This window comes from Protomyctophum bolini (assembly GCF_963924005.1).
Source record: "Protomyctophum bolini genome assembly, chromosome: 13".
Classification (NCBI taxonomy): domain Eukaryota; kingdom Metazoa; phylum Chordata; class Actinopteri; order Myctophiformes; family Myctophidae; genus Protomyctophum; species Protomyctophum bolini.
Window position 1 is genome coordinate 34,417,872 of NC_137874.1, and position 21,200 is coordinate 34,439,071.

Consider the following 21,200-nt stretch of genomic DNA (forward strand, 5'->3'; position numbering starts at 1 on the left):
TATACTCTTGTCACTCTGGATATAAGTACAGTATAAGAGCTAAAATGCCTGAATTGTAAATTCTAATTTTAGTGTTTTTTGTGAACAATTCTATATTCCGCTGTAGGCCTTAACGACCTCAACCAAAGTCTCATCGCTCAGGCATACATGTGTCCCGGACAGGGTAGCATGTGGAGGGAACAGTTCATCCAAAGACAGGGTAGCATGTGGAGGGAGCAGTCCATCCAAAGGGACAGGGTAGCATGTGGAGGGAGCAGTCCATCCAAAGGGACAGGGTAGCATGTGGAGGGAGCAGTCCATCCAAAGGGACAGGGTAGCATGTGGAGGGAGCAGTTTTGGCAAAGGGGATGAGTCTCCCTCCACTGCGAAAACAGCCGTCTCTCCTTCTAAAGACCGTTATCGTTGAATGACTTCATCGGAGAGCTCAGCTGAGGCCGTGTTCCACCGACTTGCAGTCATGGGACATATTGTACAGTAGATGTTTATCTGCTCCAGGATATATGGGCGGTTAAGTCCCAGGATATATGAACCGTTCCCTGGCTGGCGATAACTTGTGGAAGCAGCAAGGTGGGCCAGGTGATTACAGCGATCATGCCGTGAACTACAGATCACACGTTTGATTTCCGTACCCTGTCGAAGTGTCCTTGAGCAAGGACACTCTGCCAAATGCTGATTGTAAATTAATGGAGGTGACTCCTCTCAGTAATCAGTACATTTATTTTGCCCTATTTTTAGTCTCATCCACAGCTGTACTCTCACAATATACAGCATATTGAGGATTAGGAATAGGAATTGATAAGACTTTATTGATACCGCAATGCCATTAGGGATTATGCTCATTGTTGATTCTTTATCGATTCCATTATTGATTGCTGATACATTTTCAGTGTGCAAAAAAAGTACTGCAGGTCTACATATAGTTAAAAGAAGAAAGAATGGCATGCATTATCTTCCTAATAACATTCGAACATGTTAAAATGAATTAAAATGCTTGTTGTCATTTTCAGTATAAACACATGATGTCTTGGTTTTGCAGTAAGAAACAGAAAAACAGCATTGATAAAAAGAAATTGGCAAGCTCGAAGCTCGGATATGTTTCCATGAAAGATCACACCGTTCACATATTAAATATTGCTCATTGACAAGTGCAGTTACTGTTGCTTCACAGTAACTCACCTCAAGGATTCAGTTACTGTTGCTTCACAGTAACTCACCTCAAGGATTCAGTTACTGCTGCTTCACAGTACTCACCTCAAGTATTCAGTTACTGCTGCTTCACAGTACTCACCTCAAGGATTCAGTTACTGCTGCTTCACAGTACTCACCTCAAGGATTCAGTTACTGCTGCTTCACAGTAACTCACCTCAAGTATTCAGTTACTGCTGCTTCACAGTACTCACCTCAAGGATTCAGTTACTGCTGCTTCACAGTACTCACCTCAAGGATTCAGTTACTGCTGCTTCACAGTACTCACCTCAAGGATTCAGTTACTGTTGCTTCACAGTACTCACCTCAAGGATTCAGTTACTGCTGCTTCACAGTACTCACCTCAAGGATTCAGTTACTGCTGCTTCACAGTAACTCACCTCAAGTATTCAGTTACTGCTGCTTCACAGTACTCACCTCAAGGATTCAGTTACTGTTGCTTCACAGTACTCACCTCAAGGATTCAGTTACTGCTGCTTCACAGTACTCACCTCAAGGATTCAGTTACTGCTGCTTCACAGTAACTCACCTCAAGTATTCAGTTACTGCTGCTTCACAGTACTCACCTCAAGGATTCAGTTACTGCTGCTTCACAGTAACTCACCTCAAGTATTCAGTTACTGCTGCTTCACAGTAACTCACCTCAAGGATTCAGGTGATGGTTATGAATGTATTTTACAACTTTAGGATCGATGGGTATCTAAAGCCCAAACCACTCCAATGGGTCGCCATGCATCTACTCGCAACCAAACGGTGCAACATGCAGCCATGTTGCAGAACACTTTGGCAGGATTGACAGCATTGTTAATGTAATAATGATACAGTATTGAAACCAGCAACTGTTGTTTCTGTGTTGTAGATGATTGCAGCCAGGTGAAGAAGAATGCCCTGAAGCTGCCTGTGTGTGAAAGTAATCCCGTCTATATTTCCTCTGACTCTGCCTCTCTCTGTGGACTTCCAGGTGATCCCCCAAGCCAGTGTGGGAGAAGTCCACCGTGCCATCCGTACAACCTTCCAGAGGGTTGAAGACTTTTTCATTCCTCCGACCAACTTGATCATCACTCACGTCAGGTGATGCACGCACGCACAAACACACACACAAACACATGCATGCATACTCGCACATTGGTGGAAAGTAAGAAGAACATTTACTTAAGTACTGTGCAGTACTGTACAATTTTGATGTATATTTTTCTTTTACAATTTCCAATACTTTTGCTTCTGCTCCACTACATCTCGGATACAAATATTGTAGTTTTACTCCACTACATTTATTTGAAAACTTTAATTGCGACTGCAGGTCACATTTACTATGAAAACGTGCATTTCCCGTAAGTCTGTCCGTCTGTTAGTCACCGCACGCCTTGTGGTCATGCCTCGTGACATCAGGGATGGAGATCCCTGATGTCATCAATTTTGGAGCTGAGCTGTTCTGACATTCCATATGTTGATCCTTCCCCATCCATCCTTCCTCTTTGATATCTCCCTTTTGACTGATTGATACCTGTCCATTCAAACTCTAGACGGGCCTACCTCAAAGTTATTAGTGCAGCCGCGCCCGGCAGCCGGAAAAAACTACAGTTATCAACAGGCCCTACCTGGGCCCTCATCAAACCCTGTACACTCAAGATACTGCCCCCGCTGCCACACTTAGATCTCCATATATGGATCTGACCTTATCAAACCCTGGACACTCAAGACACGCTCCATATATGGCCTGTACAGAATTCATTCCATATGTTGATCTGACCCCCATGCCAAGTGCCAAGGGCTCGCCCAGCAGTCTGCTGTCGCCCAGGGCCCCAGGCGGATGCGTGCACGCGACTTCTCCCTTTAGGGCGAGATTCTCGCCCTCAGGGCGTCTTACTGGTTATTACAAAACATATTTTAACCACTTCAGCCCTATATACATTTCAGTTATTTGAAAGCTTGAGTACTTTCTACTGTACTCTAGGTTCCATTTGATGTCGATACTTTTGTACTTTTACTCAAGTACATTTTGAATTACGGACTTTTACTTGTAACGGAGTACTTCTATATTTCAGTATTAGTACTTTTACTTAAGTAAAGAATGTCTTTTTCCACCACTGCGCACGCATAGACACATTCCGCCCCTTCAAACACCACCTCATTATTCACTCATCACAGCCATCCCTGTAAAAGTGAAGGCGAAATGAGCAAATGAGAATTCTAATGAGAATCCCGAACAGGGTAATAATAGTCGCCCTCTGCATAAATTCGCGAGGCTATTAACCTTTTCTTCCAACTTTGCCAACCTCAGGTTCGCCTTCGTCTTCCTCAAGAACGAACCCGCGGTGCACAAGATCGACCTGGAGACCTTCCGCCGCGTCAAGACCATCAGCTTCAAGGACTACAACTGCGTTCCCGTGAGCATGGCCTACACGCACCTGAGCGGCCGCTACTTCGTGCAGTGCCAGGCCAGGGGCCACCTGCAGGCCCCGCCCCAGCTCCTCCTGGACGGCGTGACGGACGCCGTGGTCGGCCCCAACCACAACGTGACGGGCCGGCCCTACGTGTCTCCGGACGGCCGCTACATCGTGACGCCCGACCAGCGGCGCTCGAAGCTGGTGGTGCAGGCCGTGTCGTTCCAGGGCAAGCTGGGCGTCGGCCGCGAGGTGGACGCCAGCCCGCTGGCCGCCGCCGTGTCCGACCTGGTGTTCCAGCCCTCGTTCACCGAGTCCAACCGCTACGTGGCGGTGGCCGCGTCCGGCGCCGGCACGGACCTGCTCTTCTCCGACCTGTCGTCGAGCCGCGCCGAGGTCCTCCGGAGCCTCAAGGAGCCGCTGGCCCCTCAGGCCTGGCCCTGGGGAGGCCCCAACAGGGTGGTGGTCTCCAGCGGGCTGTTCGGACAGTACCTGGTGACGCCGTCGGCCGAGTCCCTGTTCGTCCTGAGCGGCAAACAGAAAACGCCACACTGCGAGGTGTCAGACATCAAGAGAGGGAACACAGTGGTCTGGGTCGGGGAGGTATGAGTGAAAGAGAGAGAGACGGGAAGGAAAAAAAAAAATGGGTGAAATAAATGGAGGGGAGAGAGAGCTAGAGATGGGGGGAGGGAGAGAGAGAGAGAGAGAGAGAGAGAGAGAGATCAGGCCAAAATGCTTATTATTAAGATTTATGTGGACTTAAGTTGTGGACTCGACCCTGGGACTGAGCGAGAGGAGGACACGCCTGGGTTTATTGTAACAAAAGTACACTTAAAAATAGAGTAAATTGAGAAAATAATATAAAGAAACCCTGCTGTGATATTGCTATTGGGAGAAAGTGTCAATGCCGTTCAGTGCAACAGTGATCTATGTGTACTTGAGTACAGTATTCAGAGTTGTACGTTATTGCACTTCCTTCCATGCTATCACAGCAAATAGGTTACCTGCAGAGGGGTTATCAATGAACAATGAACTATGCACAATGCTCACTTTTTTTAGAGTAAAGCTTTTTCGTTTGGGTTTATCTCAACAATGTTTGTCGTTTTTCACCAGTGCTGCATAATAGTCACCACGATATGTCTCTCTGTCTGTCCGTCTGCCTCTAGTGTATGTGTGTTATCTGCCCTTTTAAAAGCTACGAGCTCATCCGTTCCAGTATATCGCCTTTGTCCTTGTCCATGGTATTGTACTGTATGCTCCCTTCAAAGTTTTCATCCTCCCCCCTTGCCAGCGAGGCTGGCTTTATGCACATGTCGCCCCCTATTTACAGTGTCTTTCCAAAGAAGCCCACTTTGCCGTCCGTTATAGGGAAATAGATGTTTTAGAAGTGGACTGCAGAGGTCCAACCAGAGCTAAACTAAACATGCACGCCACCCACAAATGGTACAAAGTGTACCTCTCCCATCCATTCAGCACCTTCAGCAGGCTGTGGCATAATGCAGTGCTCTGAGGTCTGTCCTGAACCCTGCCACTGAGCAGACTCCTTCAGAGCAATGTGCTTTGCCCACGTGTTGAGCGTAAGTCAAACACAAGTGACATTGATTCCAATATTCAGGAGGGCGTGAGCATTTGCAGCATCAAGATCAATTGGAATTTTAATTTGGAGTGTAAGAAAATGTGTTTGTTCACATTCGCTTACCCAGCGTTTATTTTACGAGACACGGCACTCGTTGCCGCTGTCTGTATGCATTGCTCTGTCTGTCAGTGAGTTTTCAGTCAATCTGCTGCGTCCCACCTGGTTCGGATTGTATTTTCATTAAGCGAGAGCCAATTTGTATTGTTTTTGTCACGCAGCCTTTTAGAATAGCTAGCCAATACATTACTTACCTGATTATGTTCCCAAAGTCGGGCAGCGAACAGTTGGTAGCTATTTGTCACAGTTCAGCAAAATGCTGTGAATACATATGTTTGAAAATTGTCATCCTGATTCGAGATTCAAGGTCATGTGAAATTAGTTCATTCACATCACAAACGCAGTATGTAAAGTAAGTAAGCCGTGCGAGCCATGAGGCCCATCTCCTGTTTCTGTAGCGTGAGGCAGCTTGATGTACAAGTACACCCCCTGGACATGACGCTAGTATGGCACAGGGACTTGACCCCCAATCCAACGATTGATGCTGAGTGCCAAGCAGGGAGGCACTGCAGGGTCTTTGGTATGACCTGGCCAGGGATCGAACCACGACCTCCCAGTCCCAGTGCGGACACTCAACCACAAGGCCACTGAGCGGGTTAAAGAAAACGCAGTATGTAGTTGATTAAAAACCAAATGAATCTCCATCCAAATTGACTAGTATAGACAGTCGTCTCACCTTGTGCATTTTCGAGGGACTCTGGCAAACTATTGTATTCTATTATTCTTGAGGTAAACGCTCACATCCTTCTGTGTTCATACAGCCTGATCTCTGGGTGGGTCCAACGTCTACACAGCCTGATCTCTGGGTGGGTTCACCGTCTACACAGCCTGAACTCTGCAGGTACTCTGAGAGGGTAGTAGTCATGGACCCTTAATTATAATGGCTCTGTTTTCAGTGGTGGGAAAAGTACTCAAATGTTTTACTTTAGTAAAAGTATCAATACTGCAATTTACAGGTAAAGGTCCAGAATTCAAAATGTACCAAAAGTACCAGTAGTACTTGGCATCAAAAATGCCAATGCTTTCAAAAGTGGAAAGTAGCTAATCATTGTGCACAATGTCCGGTTTCAAGTAAAACAAAAACAAAACTATATATACTGTACGATCATACTTTTTTTTTTTATCTTTTGAAAATAGCAGATCTACAAGCTTACAATGGGTCTCATCATGACACATTGCTTGTAGATCTGCTATTTTCAAATGGCCGAAATGTATAGGGTTGAAGCGGTTAATGTATGTTTTGTAATAATAATCTAAATCTGCAAAGTAAGAGTACGTTTTCAAATAAATGTAGTGGAGTAAAAGTACAAACGTTTGGATCTGAGATGTAGTGGAGTAGAAGGAAAAGTACTAGAAATTGGAAATAAGTAAAGTACAAATACCTCCAAATTGTACTTAAGTAAATGTATACTTAGTTACTTTACACCACTGTCTGTTTTCACTGTCTCGGAGTTGAACGAATGCTCAGGACTTCACTGTGTAGTGAGAAGGAAGACGAGAGTCAGGGCCAGGGGGCGGGGCTGCTACTCATATTTATCTCCTCCAAAGCCTTTCCAGGACCGCCATGACAAAGGCCACGTTCAGTGTGTAAAATACACATTTACAACATGGTAATGTGTAGATTTACACATAACTGAAGTCACGGTCCACCATGAAAATGGTGTCAATTTAACAAAGAGAGTGTACGAATGGAACGAAATGGACCCATATTTGGTTCCATTTGTATAATCTACAGTATGAGTTAAAGCTGTGTTATGTAAAAAAGTGGATAAAATGTTACTTTGTCCAATCTGTACGTTAGAGTATGTTAACACATTTAACACCATTGCCGGAGAATTAATAAATACTACGCTTAGCTCCATTGCCAGGAGATTGGGTTGCTAGCTGGTGTCGTCAACAAGACTGGAGCGTGCCATCTTGAACTCCCCCCACACCCACGCCCGTTCTATCTGTTTCTTTCAATCGCTTTTATCTCCCAATTCCTTGGTCCCAGATGGCATTTCTGGTCAACACAAGCTTTATTCCGCGGCCGATAGCCAACGCTGTGATCGCCGCGGTAGTCTTTTCTGATCGTCCAGCAGGAGACCAGAAGTGATTTGCGACAACACACACACTAGTTAGACAGCATAACATCCGGGCACAGATTTCTGACTCTTCAAAATAAGGGGGAAAATGCTGGCGTGAATTATATCGGAAGTTATTAATAAATAATTAATAAATATACTGTACAATCGGGTCGGTTGCATTTGGTCTCCCTGCTCTTCTATTGAGACATTTAGATCCCGTGTCTAGGTGTGACACGACCTTTGACACGATCCTGTTTCTGGTTTTAACACGAATTTTGTTCTGCCCGGGGTACAGGTCTGTGGTAGAACAGGGAAGTTACATAGTGCAGCTTTAAATGAACGCTGATGATTATACCGTGTGCTGTCTGGAGTGTTTCCCTTTGTGTTTGATGCCAGTTGACAGACCACCTCACCCCTACTTTGAACACTGTTCATCGTCTCCCAATAATGTACTGTGCCTGTAACTCCCCGATTCAATGAGTAGGGTATTAGAAACCAAGTTGTGTTCAAAAAGAAAAAATAGAAAAAAAAGGAGAAAAGAAAAAAAGAGAACGTATACATTGAGTGAACCAGATTTGTCTTTTCTTGTGTGTGATTTAGATATCTGCTGCTAATCTGCCTTGAAACAACACTGGCACGAGAGCCTGTTAGATTGCATCTCCGAAGGTGAATTACCCACGATGTTGTTCCCTCTAGAGTAGACCACTGTTGCACTGAGGAGAAAATAATGATAATGCTGTATGAATTGAAGCTATATCAAGATGTGTTTAATTAAAACCCAGGTTATTATACAATTAGCCATTGAGAGATATTTGAAAACTGTATGCCATTTAAAAGAACACTGACAACCACTTACAAAATGACCGCTGGCATAGTCATAGTGGCATCTTTACAAATTCACCCATGAAATGTCACTTTTTGGGATATACAGTAATAGAGGGTATGCACGTTACATCATCATCATATCCGGAAGTAATGCAAGAAAGCTTACTGAGTGTCAAAAAAACGACTTCCTGGCCTTGACAGCCCATACATCCAAACAGAAAATTCGGATTGCATTAAACAACGTTAAACTCACTTTGCAACTCACTTTGCCACTCTATTTGCCACTGACTTTATACACATACCCTCTTATAATCAGTGTTTTTTTTGTTTTTGTTTTTTTGTTTGTTTTTAAATATATTGACCAATGCATCTCTGATAGCAGAAACCAGTTTTCCTATATGGATATTATGTCATTTTGGAAATGGCTTCCATTTTACCAGCATTCAAATACACAGGCTCATTGGTCTCACAGCGGTTCAAATAGATGATTCAGTAAAGCCTGGGTAACGAGGCTAAGGCTTCAGTGACATGCATGTAATGAAAACTAAACCTTCAATACAAAGATACTCAGATGTCCAGATCCCCTAATCTCACACAGCCACGTACAACTTCAAGTCCTGTCAGTTTAGCTCTTTAGCAGTATGACATTGCTATTAGAGCCAATGAGAGCAAAGAGAATGCACCTGCGCTTGATGATATAACGATATTATTATTGGCTAGCCCACGTTGTTTGTTTGAATTCACATACTTTCACTGTCCCATTGGCCATTATTCCCATGAACGGGCACGTTGTTCTTTTATCATATTCATTTTGCTCTCAGGTGTGGGAAGCCATGCACACCTCTGTCGGAGTTGTGGCTTCCCACACCCCCATCCCCATGTATGATGTCAGCGCAAAATGGCCGCCGTGTGAATATGGTCAATATCCCCCTAGCACCAATTTAAACCCTCAAATAAGGGGCTGCAGAACTAAGCCGCTTGGTGTGATAGACATTGATAGGAAACCACTGTTGTAGATAACATTGTTCATGTTTAGAACACATTACGACATGATAAAACCAACTGTACAGTTTTCTTTATGCATTTTGTGTGTTCTGGTTTATGAGGGAATTGTTTTGTAAGAAAAAAAAAGTCTAATAAAATCTATTGTAAAAATCATGCAGCTGTGTTATGGTGTACTGTAAATCACATTTTATCACAAAGATATTCAGGGACAGATTCCACTGCACTGCAAGACCTCCAACTTGAAACTGTTGCAAAGACGAGTGTGACAGCCTTTCTATCTAGAAGAGATTGCCAGCTCTTCACAACAAACAACTATGTGGGATGAATCTGACCCCTACCAATTTCTTGTCCCTGGTCCCTCTGTCATTGATGGGACATCAAGATGGCCGTTCTGTGAAAGTTAATGAAATCTTTAGTCTTTCTGTGTTCAACACTCACCGACAATCCATGGCCATTTTTCTCCCCCCAGCCTTGGGGCGAGAGCTGCTGTCAATAGCCTCTCACTCGTGTGTCAGAGAGAGACGGAGGGAGAACGTTTCCAGAGCAGAACACACCAGAATCCAATCACACAGACAATTACCATCCTATTCACACCTAGCACAATGTCTCATGATTCACGGCGCAATAGGAAGAGAAAGACCATCTGTCATGACACAGACTTCCCAGGTTAGGCTTTGACAGGAATTGAGGTTCTTGTCAATAAGATGTCGTCCCGTGGAATGGAAACAGATAGGACAACTGTCACTGCGGTATTCTGACACTCGTCATCGCATTCTACTGTCTGCGGCTGATTGGGATTTCGGCCCTATTCACATCCTGTTCGACATTAACCCACTTCAGCAGCATATTAACGACATTAACTCACTTTGGCAGCATGTCAACCACCTTGAACCTGGTGTCCCTTTTTGGGTTCTAAAAATGTTCTTCTAAAATGTTCTAACATCTTAAAAATAGCATTATAAGCTCTGGAGCATCTTAAAAACTGGTAATTTTACAAATGTATATAGCGAAAAGTGACCCTGGAGTCACAGAAACACAGAGTATGACAAAAGTGAACCCCTTTCTCTTTTCTTTTTCTTTTTCCACCCCATACCCTATTGCCCATGGGATACTGTTATTAGTAATCACAACAAACGTCATATAACATATAAGCATTGAATTATGAAGAAAAAAAAGGTTAACAAATAACTATGTAAATAGTAAATATACACAGTTGTAATACCTTGTGGATGTTAGTTGTGGTGTACAGTTTTACACCACAGTTTTCCGTATATATACTATATCTGAACCTTCTAGTCAGCCGGGGTAACAACCATGAAAGGGAAATTGAAAATAAAAAGATAAAGTGAACATTATGAACTTGTCTCTCGCGGCCAGACAACAATTCCAGAAGAGCATTGTGCAGCATTGCCATGTAGCCTTGGAAACAGGAAACGCATGCAGTGTTTCCTATGCTACTGCCATGTTCCTTAGCAGCTGTAGTCAGAAGAACATGTTACATTGTTCAATGTTCATATCCACCTAGGAATGACTCATAGTTGTGTTTTCAGAATCCAACACTCAAATGAAAAGATTTCCAGGCCAGCTGCCCGAGAGGCCACTACTGTAAAACTCAATAGCTCAAAGAAATATGTTGTGACATAATGTCTCAGAGGTGTTAGATCTGACCTTAAAAGCCTAGTATTTGTTTCAAATGTCAGAGTCTACAGGCAATGGAAGCTATCAGAGTGCAACCTTAGAAACTGTTCATTGCAATGAGCAGAAACACATGTCTTCAGCTTGTAACTACCTGACCTGATGAAACTATAATAGCTAAAGCCGGGTGTTTCCAGATGACAGGGACAATGTAGGAATATGTAACTGAACACCTGTCTGAGTGTAAAACTGGAAGGCAAATCCAAGTGTTGTCCTCCTTGTGTGAAACAGCTTCAATGGATGGATTACCTTCCATCACCAGCATGCTTAATACCTCCACATGGCTGCCACAGCCAAACCCATTTTGATAGATAAATTGGCGGGGGACCAGCCCCATGCACAGGAAACTAGACAGGAGTCAAATAGTGCCTGCAAATGGCTCTTGTTTGATTCTTACTAAAGTACTCGATTGATCGGTGGGATTTGCTACATGGGTCAATACAATGCTGGTGACAAGAGAGTTTAGTTAAATCCCTTGGAATTATTTTAAAGTGGCCTATTACGGTATGTAATCCCCACCACTCTGGCATAATGGTCCACACTAACCAGGCTATAGCCTACTCTAAAACAAAAATGATTCCAATAAAGAAAGGTGGACCGTGTGGTGCTATAGTATGTGCCACCTTCCACCTTTGTCAATGGTGCTTTAGAGCCATTAGAGGTGTGCCTAAATTAAGTTTATCCACTTAAGCCTTCATGTCTCCCAGTGCTCTATACTATAGGCCTGATAGTATTTCCATCTACACCAAATCTCTTTGCTGATAATAGCTGATCTACAAGCTCGCAATGGGTCAAATTACAACATGTTGTGATCTTGTAGATCTGCAATTATCGCCAAATGTTTGCCCAAGAATATAGGGAACTATAGTGAATCGCTAAAGCAGTAGTCCTCAAAGTGGGGTGCATGGACCCCCAGGGGTCCTTGAGGGGTTCCAGAGGGTCCCTCGCAAAAACAGTTAATAGTATTACAATCTGTTTAACCACTTTAATCTTGTTTTATCTGCATGATCTATTCTAGATGCTGACAGACCCGTTTTCCACCGGTTTGGAACCGGCACCATGTCTCTGTCTGTCTGTGTGTAATCCACGTAACTCGAGAACCGTTCGCCCCACCGACTTCAAATTCGACACACACATGCCACACCACCGCAGGGGGTGCACTGCAGTGCCCGGTGTCAAGTCGGTCGGACCAGTGACGGTTGTCCAGAACTGACCCAAAAAGGCCTCTGCCCGTGCTCTGGACAGGGCCCCTGCCCAGGGTCCATATGGAGCTGGCCTGTTCTGACATCATTCTGACGTCTGCATATACTCCATATTTGGGAATGCCTGATAAAGAACTCCATATATATGGGCATAAAATAAGGGACACAGACATACTATCTGGGTGGGGCATTCATTTCCAACTTGCATCGTTCCAAGTAGGCCAGTGCCCAACGGGCACCTCTGTAGAGGCCCCACGGCCTGGGCACCGCTCTAGTTATGAAAATGAGTGTGCAAAACCATACCTATATATTAAATTGTAAATTAATACATGATTGATAAACCTTCCACAGTAGCTTTTTTCACACGAAGACAATAATTTATTGTATTACAAATTTTCTGAAATTGTACAGTTAAATATGCAAATGTGGCATAGGAAAATATGCAAAAGCTACTACTGTGGAAGAATTATCATCATAGGCTTTGATTTAGTTTGATGCCCAGCAAGGCCAACAGCCCGAGCGAATTTGTCATAATTACAGGCCAGCAGGGGGCGTGTGTTTCTGTAATGCCAAAGTGGTCGCGCGCTCTCTGGAGGAGTGAGGTGCTGCCTGTAAGTTAGCGACAGAGTTATTCAGTTCTCTAAGCAGCTACAATAATTAATCCTACCAACTAATGATTGTGATAAACAGTTGAGCAAAGTGTTTGTATTTGTGGACAGTATCGGCTTAGGGTTCCTGCAGGACTGGCCCGACTGGAGAGCTTAATTGTCAGGTAAGACGTCAACTTGCATTTATAAACACTGTACGGATATGGGAAAGAATATGTGTTCACTTTCCCCATAGACCTTTCCCCAGGGGAATAAAGAAGCAGTGGAGATTCTAAAGAAACATAAGCAACTTCTATATGTTGCGTTGCAGCTGCTGCTACAGACAGTGCTAACACAAACACTAACAAAACCGACCACACAAGCTAGCTAAAACAAAAAAGGGGGGAGGGGGGGGGGGGGAGAGTGCTGGCCTACTATTGCAAACGTTTGCTGGAGTCTCTGGAGATGTTTGTTTTGAAACAGTCGCTTTATTAGGCCTCCTGTAGCCCAAACATTTAGACTCTCTTTCTTTCGACAGAATCGGAAAAAAAACCCTCTACGAGAGTCTAAATGTTTGGGCTAGGTCTTCTGCAGTCCAGCAGCCAAGGGGCCTTTTTTAGCTCAAGTGTAGGCTAGTTTCTTTATTAGCCTAAAATAGTATATTAATACTAGAGTAGCTATAGGCCTCTATAGCTGTACCTGGAAACCATGAGGCAGACTTCCATCTGTGCTGCTTAGGCTACAATTGTGCTGCAGAGTCAAACAGTCCAATTATAGTGAGTATAGACACTCTCCCTGTAGGCTATGTCCGTCATCAGGCTAGCCTTGACGTGAGTACTCCAGGTGTACTGGTGTAGCTTGCTCCCTCAGGAATCTGTTTATTTTATATCTTTGATTTGCTGTGCCCGAAAAATAAATTGGCATGTGTTAATAAATTGGCAGTGGTAAATATAAAAGACAGGTGGTGCAGTGCCAGTCAGGTTAGCCTCATGCTGATGTGACATGTAGCCAAAACTAGCTGACATACACACCACTGTTATCATTGTTAGGGCTGGTATTGTCGCTGCTGGGCAGAAACCTTGTATCTCTCCATATCTTTTTGTGTGTTTTTCATAAATGAATGCCCTATTTCATATTTAGTCATATGATAGTGCCATGGTAAAGTGCAAGTGGCTGGCAGTAGGCCTACTATACAAGCCCATTGTGACATGAGTTCAGTTATGAGCTTTTAGATCTGTTTATTTTTTTATCTTAAAAAGTTGCAATAAATATGTCTGGGATATTGTCTGCAATATCTCAATCGCGTTAACCTCAGATAACAGTGTCATCAAATCAACAACATATACGACCATTAAAAAACAGGACAAAAGGATCCGAGCACTAAAACAAAGCAGGAGAGTACGTAAATGAGAAGAACCTGAGATTAAACATTGCAACATGTTTGGAGTCTGGACTGGTCTCCTCCATCAGCCATTACATTAAAGTTCTTACTTCATTTTACGTCCTCTCCTCAGTTCAGATATTTTCTTTCTTTTCCTGTTGATCCTAGAAGCGCCATCAGTCTACTTTTCTCTCTTTTTTAAAATCTGTTGAGCACCTGGTTGGCTTCTTTGTTTTTCTTTACAATTTCAGTATCTTAGTGTTAAATGTCAATGATGACGAGCAATACACACTCAAATATGCACATTGCACACCTAGTTAAAATAGTCAAATAGCCGTAACTGTAGCTCTAGGATGCCTAGAAGTGTGGGATCATATGCCTTTTGACGAAGCATTGTACACACAGCACTTCTGAGGCCAGACATTGAAGGTCACTGTATGCCAGTATGGTTCTCCTCCAATCTTTCATAGTTCATTTGTCTTTCATACCTATCTGATACACCCATGACGAAATAATTGCAAGGAAGAAAAAAAGGCAGGGTACAACACTTTTTGTTATTTGATCGGCCCAAAACATTGTGTTTATTGTCATGATTTGTCACAACAAGAGTTGGCTTTGTCTGCCGTAAATGTCTTTACATAAATACTGTTTGAAAAGTCTGAGGAAAATGAAAGGGGAATTCTCTTCCGGGGCTCTCGTCGTCATGAAAGGGGGCGGGACTGCGACGCTCTATAGTATTATAATGCTATTCATCAATTAGTCCACCACCAGCTGCCATGCAGCCCCTCAGTGGCTTATTGGATTTCAGAATGTCACTATAAGGCACAAATCCATGTCATTACTTTAGATGTGCTAGTGGAGGTGTTCTCATTATCAGATACACTGTGCAGTAGAGTAGACAAACATTGTCTGTTGTTGTACTGGTTTAGAAATGTGACCGAGGGGTGATCTATCTATCGTGTGTCCTGTCCCCTGGGCTAGGGACCGGGTCTGTCACTCTCTGCTGCTTTTGTGCTGCTTTCTTGTGTATCACACTTACATGCTCAGTGGCCTTGTGGTTAGAGTGTCCGCCCTGAGACTGGGAGGTCGGGGTTCGATCCCCGGCCGGGTCATACCAAAGACTCTAAAAATGGGACCCAGTGCCTCCCTGCTTGACACTCAGCATCAAGGGTTAAATTGGGGGTAAGTCCCTGCGACATACTAGCGTCGTGTCCAGGGGGTGTACTTGTACATCAAGCTGCCTCACGCTACAGAAACAGGAGATAGGGCCGCTCCTGCCCTATGGGCCTCATGGCTCGGCAAGGCTACTTACACTTACATGTATATGCAATGCGCACACATGCACTGATTGACAACACATGCACAGTGTTGTCAGTTTCTGTAATATTTGACATGTTGTCTCGTGCCACTTTGTTGTCAAATGAGTCATAGAACAGTGCAGCTACCGCTGTAGCTTCACTCTGAGCACTTGAGTGAATTTGAATGTGGATGAAAATGGCACCTTGCCCTTGGGGTTGGTAAACCCAACTGAGATTGGAATCGTTTTTTTCCCCCTCCACGATATGATAACAAGTTTTGTTTACAGGCCCCAAATCTAGAGGAAGCTTGTATCTTCATTCCCTTAGAGGCACATCTTTTGTTTTGACTATGTGGTCCTTCAGAGTTCAGTTGTCACTCAGGGATGAATTATGTAATAGCTGTTACATACTGTAGTACAGCAGAGGGGAGAGGGCTGGGTCCCATTCCTCCCTGAATGTCTACAACAGTATAACCGTTGTCGGTATCATGGCTCTCTTCGACTACAAGAACTAAGCGAACCGTGCTGTGAATCATATTTCACGGGGTCTACTCTGGACTTATTTCCATACACTAGGGTTCGGTTTCAGATAAGGATCTCAGAACCTAATTTGGGTCCTGCTCAGGAAGTATAGTACTACTAACCCTGAATTCAGAAGTTTTTTTATTTATTTTTGGCTTTTCTGCCTTTATTGATAGATCAAGTGGAGATTGACAGGAAAGAGGGATAGAGAGATGGGGGCAGCAAAGGTCGTCATTGAACGGGACTCGAACATGCGATGCGCTGTCAGGCCAGAGCCTATATGTGACATGCGCCTGGACCACTAGGCCAAAATCATTCTAAAACAGCACAAAAACAAAATGATGACGTACCTCCCCGTTCGGAATATAATGGAGAGGTAAATCAAAAACCCTCACAACTTCACACCTTCTGGAAAGTTTCAGGTTCTGAAAGGTTTTGGGTTAGCCTTCGTAGTCAAAAAGAGACCAATTCATTTACTTCACAGCCACCTTTAGTACTTTGCTGGGAAACTCGATGGTGCTTGTTGCTATGGATACCATGTCTAACCAACACATCTTCATATCGAACAAGCATGTCACGGAGGCCCCCAGTGATTCATGACTTCCTCGTCCACATGTAACACAGAAATACAGGGTTGCTTTGAGTAGAATTGTCCGTTCTATACATTTATGAAGGCACGATAAGTTGTCTTAGACTCTTAGAGAATGCATGTGCATGGAAAACGATACACAATTTGTGAACTAATTGGCAGAGTAATTTTCACTCTTTGACATTTGCATGTTTATTCATATTCTGGAGCATTTCCTGTTAAGAAATCAGAATATCTGTTGCCACAAATTTGCGTCATATTTGGCGGACATTTGACCTAATTAATCCTTTCATTGTCAATGGCAAATATGAGACGTGTGTGGACCAGATTTGCGTCATACAGTATTTGGCGGGCATTTTACCTAATTTCTAATTTCATTGTCAATGGCAAATATGAGATGTGTGGGGACAATTTCCTGTGCATTTATCAGATTTGGCACGTAAAATAATTCAGATTCAGGTTATGGCATTCATAAAAAATAAGCTCTACTGTACATCTCTTCCAAAGGCGCTGGCGATGGATCGGCCACACTCTTCCAAAGCCTGCATCTAGCATCACCAGATATGCCCTGTTCTGGAACCCACAAGGGAGAAGGAAGAGAGGCAGACCACCAAACACCTGGAGGCGTGACCTGGACGCAGATGTGAAGAGATCTGGCCACACATGGGGACAGCTGGAGAAGATGGCCCAGGACCGTGATGTCTGGAGAGCTCTTGTTCGTGGCCTATGCCCAAAGTTGGGCTATACGTAGGCGTAAGTAAAGTAAGTACATCTCTGCGAGAGACACACCATTCCACACAAAATATGGCAGTTTTTCGTGGTACGACTTGTACAACCGTGTAATTCTTTTAGCTCCTTCTATATTTTTGTCTATTTTGTTTGTTCATCTTTTGTTATGCATTTATGTTATGTTTGCCTGTATTTATCTGTTTTTCTTTTGCCGTCTTGTTTTTCCTCCCTGTTTTTCACCCGTACAGCACTTTGGTCGACCATTGGTCGTAATATGTGCTATCATTAAAGTTTGAGTTGAGTTGGCTAAAGAAATGCACTACTCAGTACTCATTAAACATTGGATTCAGTTGAACCAGAAATGTTCTTTTGGCGTGGCTGTGGTCCAAACCCATTTGGAGCTGCAGATGTTCTGCCTCATCTTCTTTAGGCAGTCATCCAAGGCAAGCTTTTTTAAAGATGGCATACTCCTCCTGTAACATAGGTGAGAGAGAGAGAAGACACAAGCTGTCAAGCTCACATAAAAACTGTACTACAATCATCAGAAAGTTTTGACAAAACTGTTTGTCTGTGAACCACTTATTCTGGGCATATCGTTATACTGTAGGTGAAAAGCTTGTGAGCTTGAAGATATTTTCGTGATACGACGGTGGCAGCTGGGTTAAAACAATTTGTTTTGAGTGTGTTATACAGAATGATCAGTCGTTTTCTAACTTTTTGAGCTCAAGGCACACCAATGGGCAAGTGCAAATATCAAGGCACACCTCAATCATAGCAGAAGGAGCCAATATTTGAGCTTTAAAGCTTGTAGGTCATGAAAGTTACAAAAAAAAAGAATCTTTTCAAATAAAAAGAAAATAAAAAAAGAAAATACATTTTCGATTTCCAACAAGCAACAACACACCAAAAAGATCTACCCCAGGTTGAATTCTATTTTTAGGCCTCTGTATACTATTGGGAATTGAGTGTGCACAAAGAACTGATAGTACTGATCCTAACTTGTTTGTGAGGTTGTGTATTATTGCAATAGTAATTTTTTGTTTGTTACAAAATCCTAGGACACACAGGACTTGTGTCATGGCAAAACGTACTGTTCCGTACTGTACTAGATAAAGATCCACATCACTAAATGTACATCACTATGCCACTCATCCCTTTCAGAGCTCCTACTGTACTAGATAAAGATCTGCATCACTAAATGTACATCACTATGTCACTCATCCCTTTCAGAGCTCTTACTGTACTAGATAAAGATCTGCATCACTAAATGTACATCACTATGCCACTCATCCCTTTCAGAGCTCCTACTGTACTAGATAAAGATCTGCATCACTAAATGTACATCACTATGCCACTCATCCCTTTCAGAGCTCCTACTGTACTAGATAAAGATCTGCATCACTAAATGTACATCACTATGTCACTCATCCCTTTCAGAGCTCTTACTGTACTAGATAAAGATCTGCATCACTAAATGTACATCACTATGCCACTCATCCCTTTCAGAGCTCCTACTGTACTAGATAAAGATCTGCATCACTAAATGTACATCACTATGCCACTCATCCCTTTCAGAGCTCCTACTGTACTAGATAAAGATCTGCATCACTAAATGTACATCACTATGCCACTCATCCCTTTCAGAGCTCCTACTGTACTAGATAAAGATCTGCATCACTAAATGTACATCACTATGCCACTCATCCCTTTCAGAGCTCCTACTGTACTAGATAAAGATCTGCATCACTAAATGTACATCACTATGCCACTCATCCCTTTCAGAGCTCTTACTGTACTAGATAAAGATCTGCATCACTAAATGTACATCACTATGCCACTCATCCCTTTCAGAGCTCCTACTGTACTAGATAAAGATCTGCATCACTAAATGTACATCACTATGCCACTCATCCCTTTCAGAGCTCCTACTGTACTAGATAAAGATCCGCATCACTAAATGTACATCACTATGTCACTCATCCCTTTCAGAGCTCCTACGCTGTCATTCCTGTTCATAATGATTGATCATTTTCTGACCAAGAGTGTCAGATCATCACCAGCTGCCAAGACAAGCCACCAGGTATGTCAACCAACAACACCACACATTAGGGTAACATGCACTATTTTTAAGATATGTTTAAATATTTATTGTACTGCCTGTGACAGCACAAGCTTCAACAACAGCCATTCATTGTGGATGTACAGTAGGTGGCATATACTGTAGTTTATCGTTTACATACATGATATCACATCTTGCACTGTGCTTTCACAACATGCATCTCCTGTTTTTTTTATTGTCAGTGTCAAACTCTGTGAGATGTCAGCTTATTCTGCACCATTGTCATCAGGACAAAATCCTTTATGTATACATACAGTACTGATAGAAAGGCTATTTAAAAGAGACTAAACTAAACAAAAAAAGCATTCTAATGCAACTATTCTCTGATGAATCCCCTCCAATTATTTAAGCAAACTTTGAGATGAAACAAACTCATCCAGACTCTGTTGAATCCTATTAGTAGTGCATTAGTGCCAAGTGATAAAAAAGGCATTATTTATGTATTCTTTAACTATTACAAACTTGTAAGTAAAATGGAAGAGAGGAAAAAAGACTAATGTCTTATTATGCGTTTTGCTGCTGTGATTGTTATGCAGATTGGAGTGTTGTGTACACGGGGAAAAGAGGGTTGTTGACTGTTAGCCTAAATGGATGCACTGCATAATTAAAATGTGTAAATCAGCGCATAGAATAGACATGGCTATTAAAAAAGATGAGCGTGAAAAAGAGCACATTGTGTCACACTCGTGCAACAGCGTTTGGCGGTATTAATTGTTCCCGAGATGCAAATCATGTTTTACTCCTAGGCCTTTTCAGTAGTCAGTAGTCTCTAAAAAGGCAGCCGGGTATGTGGCCTGCCGCCTCAGTGGGTGTGAGACTGCTAGGGGTATGAATTGGTTTCCAGTCCGGCAATGGACTTACATGGACTATTATCACTCACTAAAAATGACTGGTAATTTGCTTGACGTTAAACCTAAACAGGATTTTCCATTGCAGTGCTAATGTAATTTGCATTGTTGTATACACAAAGCAATTCAACTAATTGAATAGTTTTTATGTATTCTACGACACTACAGGTATGTCTGTGCTTGCAGCCATCGTATTATAGTATGTAGAGTTTACTGGTGTCAGAAAAAAAGATAACGGCTGATCTACAAGCTCAAAACGTGTTGCATTGTGAACTTGTAGGTAGGCTTTTTTTTAAAGGGGACTTGAGTGTTCAAAAATATAATATGTTTAATTAATACAATGATTGATATATCAGAGAATAGCTTTTCTTTTCCCCCTTTTTAAAGATGTATTGACATATATAATGGTTGCCACAGGAATGCGAGTAATGGTGGAACTATTTAGATTCTGTGTGTATAGTAAACATCATTCAAAGGAGCTGTAGTCAATCCGTTTCATTCCCTTTTCATTAGCATTCCAGGCACTCTCGAGTCACCATACCACAGTTTGGCTGGTCAAATTATTATACAGCAAGTCAGTGGAGTAGACGGGACAATGCAAACCTTAAATTGATGTGCTCACAATTCCCTGCATGCTCTCATAGGGTTCCACCGTGTCTGTTATTGACATCTCAATCAGATATGGCTGCCACAAATATGTGATCGATGAGGAGACGTTGCCTTGCCCCGGGATCCATCCCATACCGACCTCCATTCTCTCTCTCTCTCTCTCTCTCACTCACTCACTCACTCGTTCACTCACTCACTCACTCACTCACTCACTCACTCACTCACTCACTCACTCACTCACTCACACACATAACTAATCAGCGCGTTGTGCTTGTTTTATGCCACACCCCCAATACATGACACCATGTTAATCCATGCCTGACAGACGAGTGGAAATGAGTATTGAGAGAAATGAGTAAATCTCATTTTAACAAGGCCGTCTGTGGTAATATAATGAGGACTAATGACAGTCACGTTTCTTCTTCTTTTCTGTGCTGCTGTGC

The 21,200-nt window shown here is 42.9% G+C and overlaps 1 protein-coding gene across 1 annotated transcript in view; it reads left to right on the forward strand.

Annotated features, from left to right (window-relative positions):
* fstl4 (follistatin-like 4) overlaps positions 1-4,199 on the forward strand; it is a gene marked incomplete at its 3' end in the record, with an annotated part of 280,325 nt that extends 276,126 nt beyond the window's left edge. The window contains exons 14-15 of the mRNA XM_080779497.1: positions 2,168-2,277; positions 3,488-4,199. Coding sequence (XP_080635623.1) covers positions 2,168-2,277; positions 3,488-4,199 — 822 coding nt within the window. The remainder of the gene's footprint in view (positions 1-2,167; positions 2,278-3,487) is intronic.
* Positions 4,200-21,200: the final 17,001 nt, after the last annotated feature.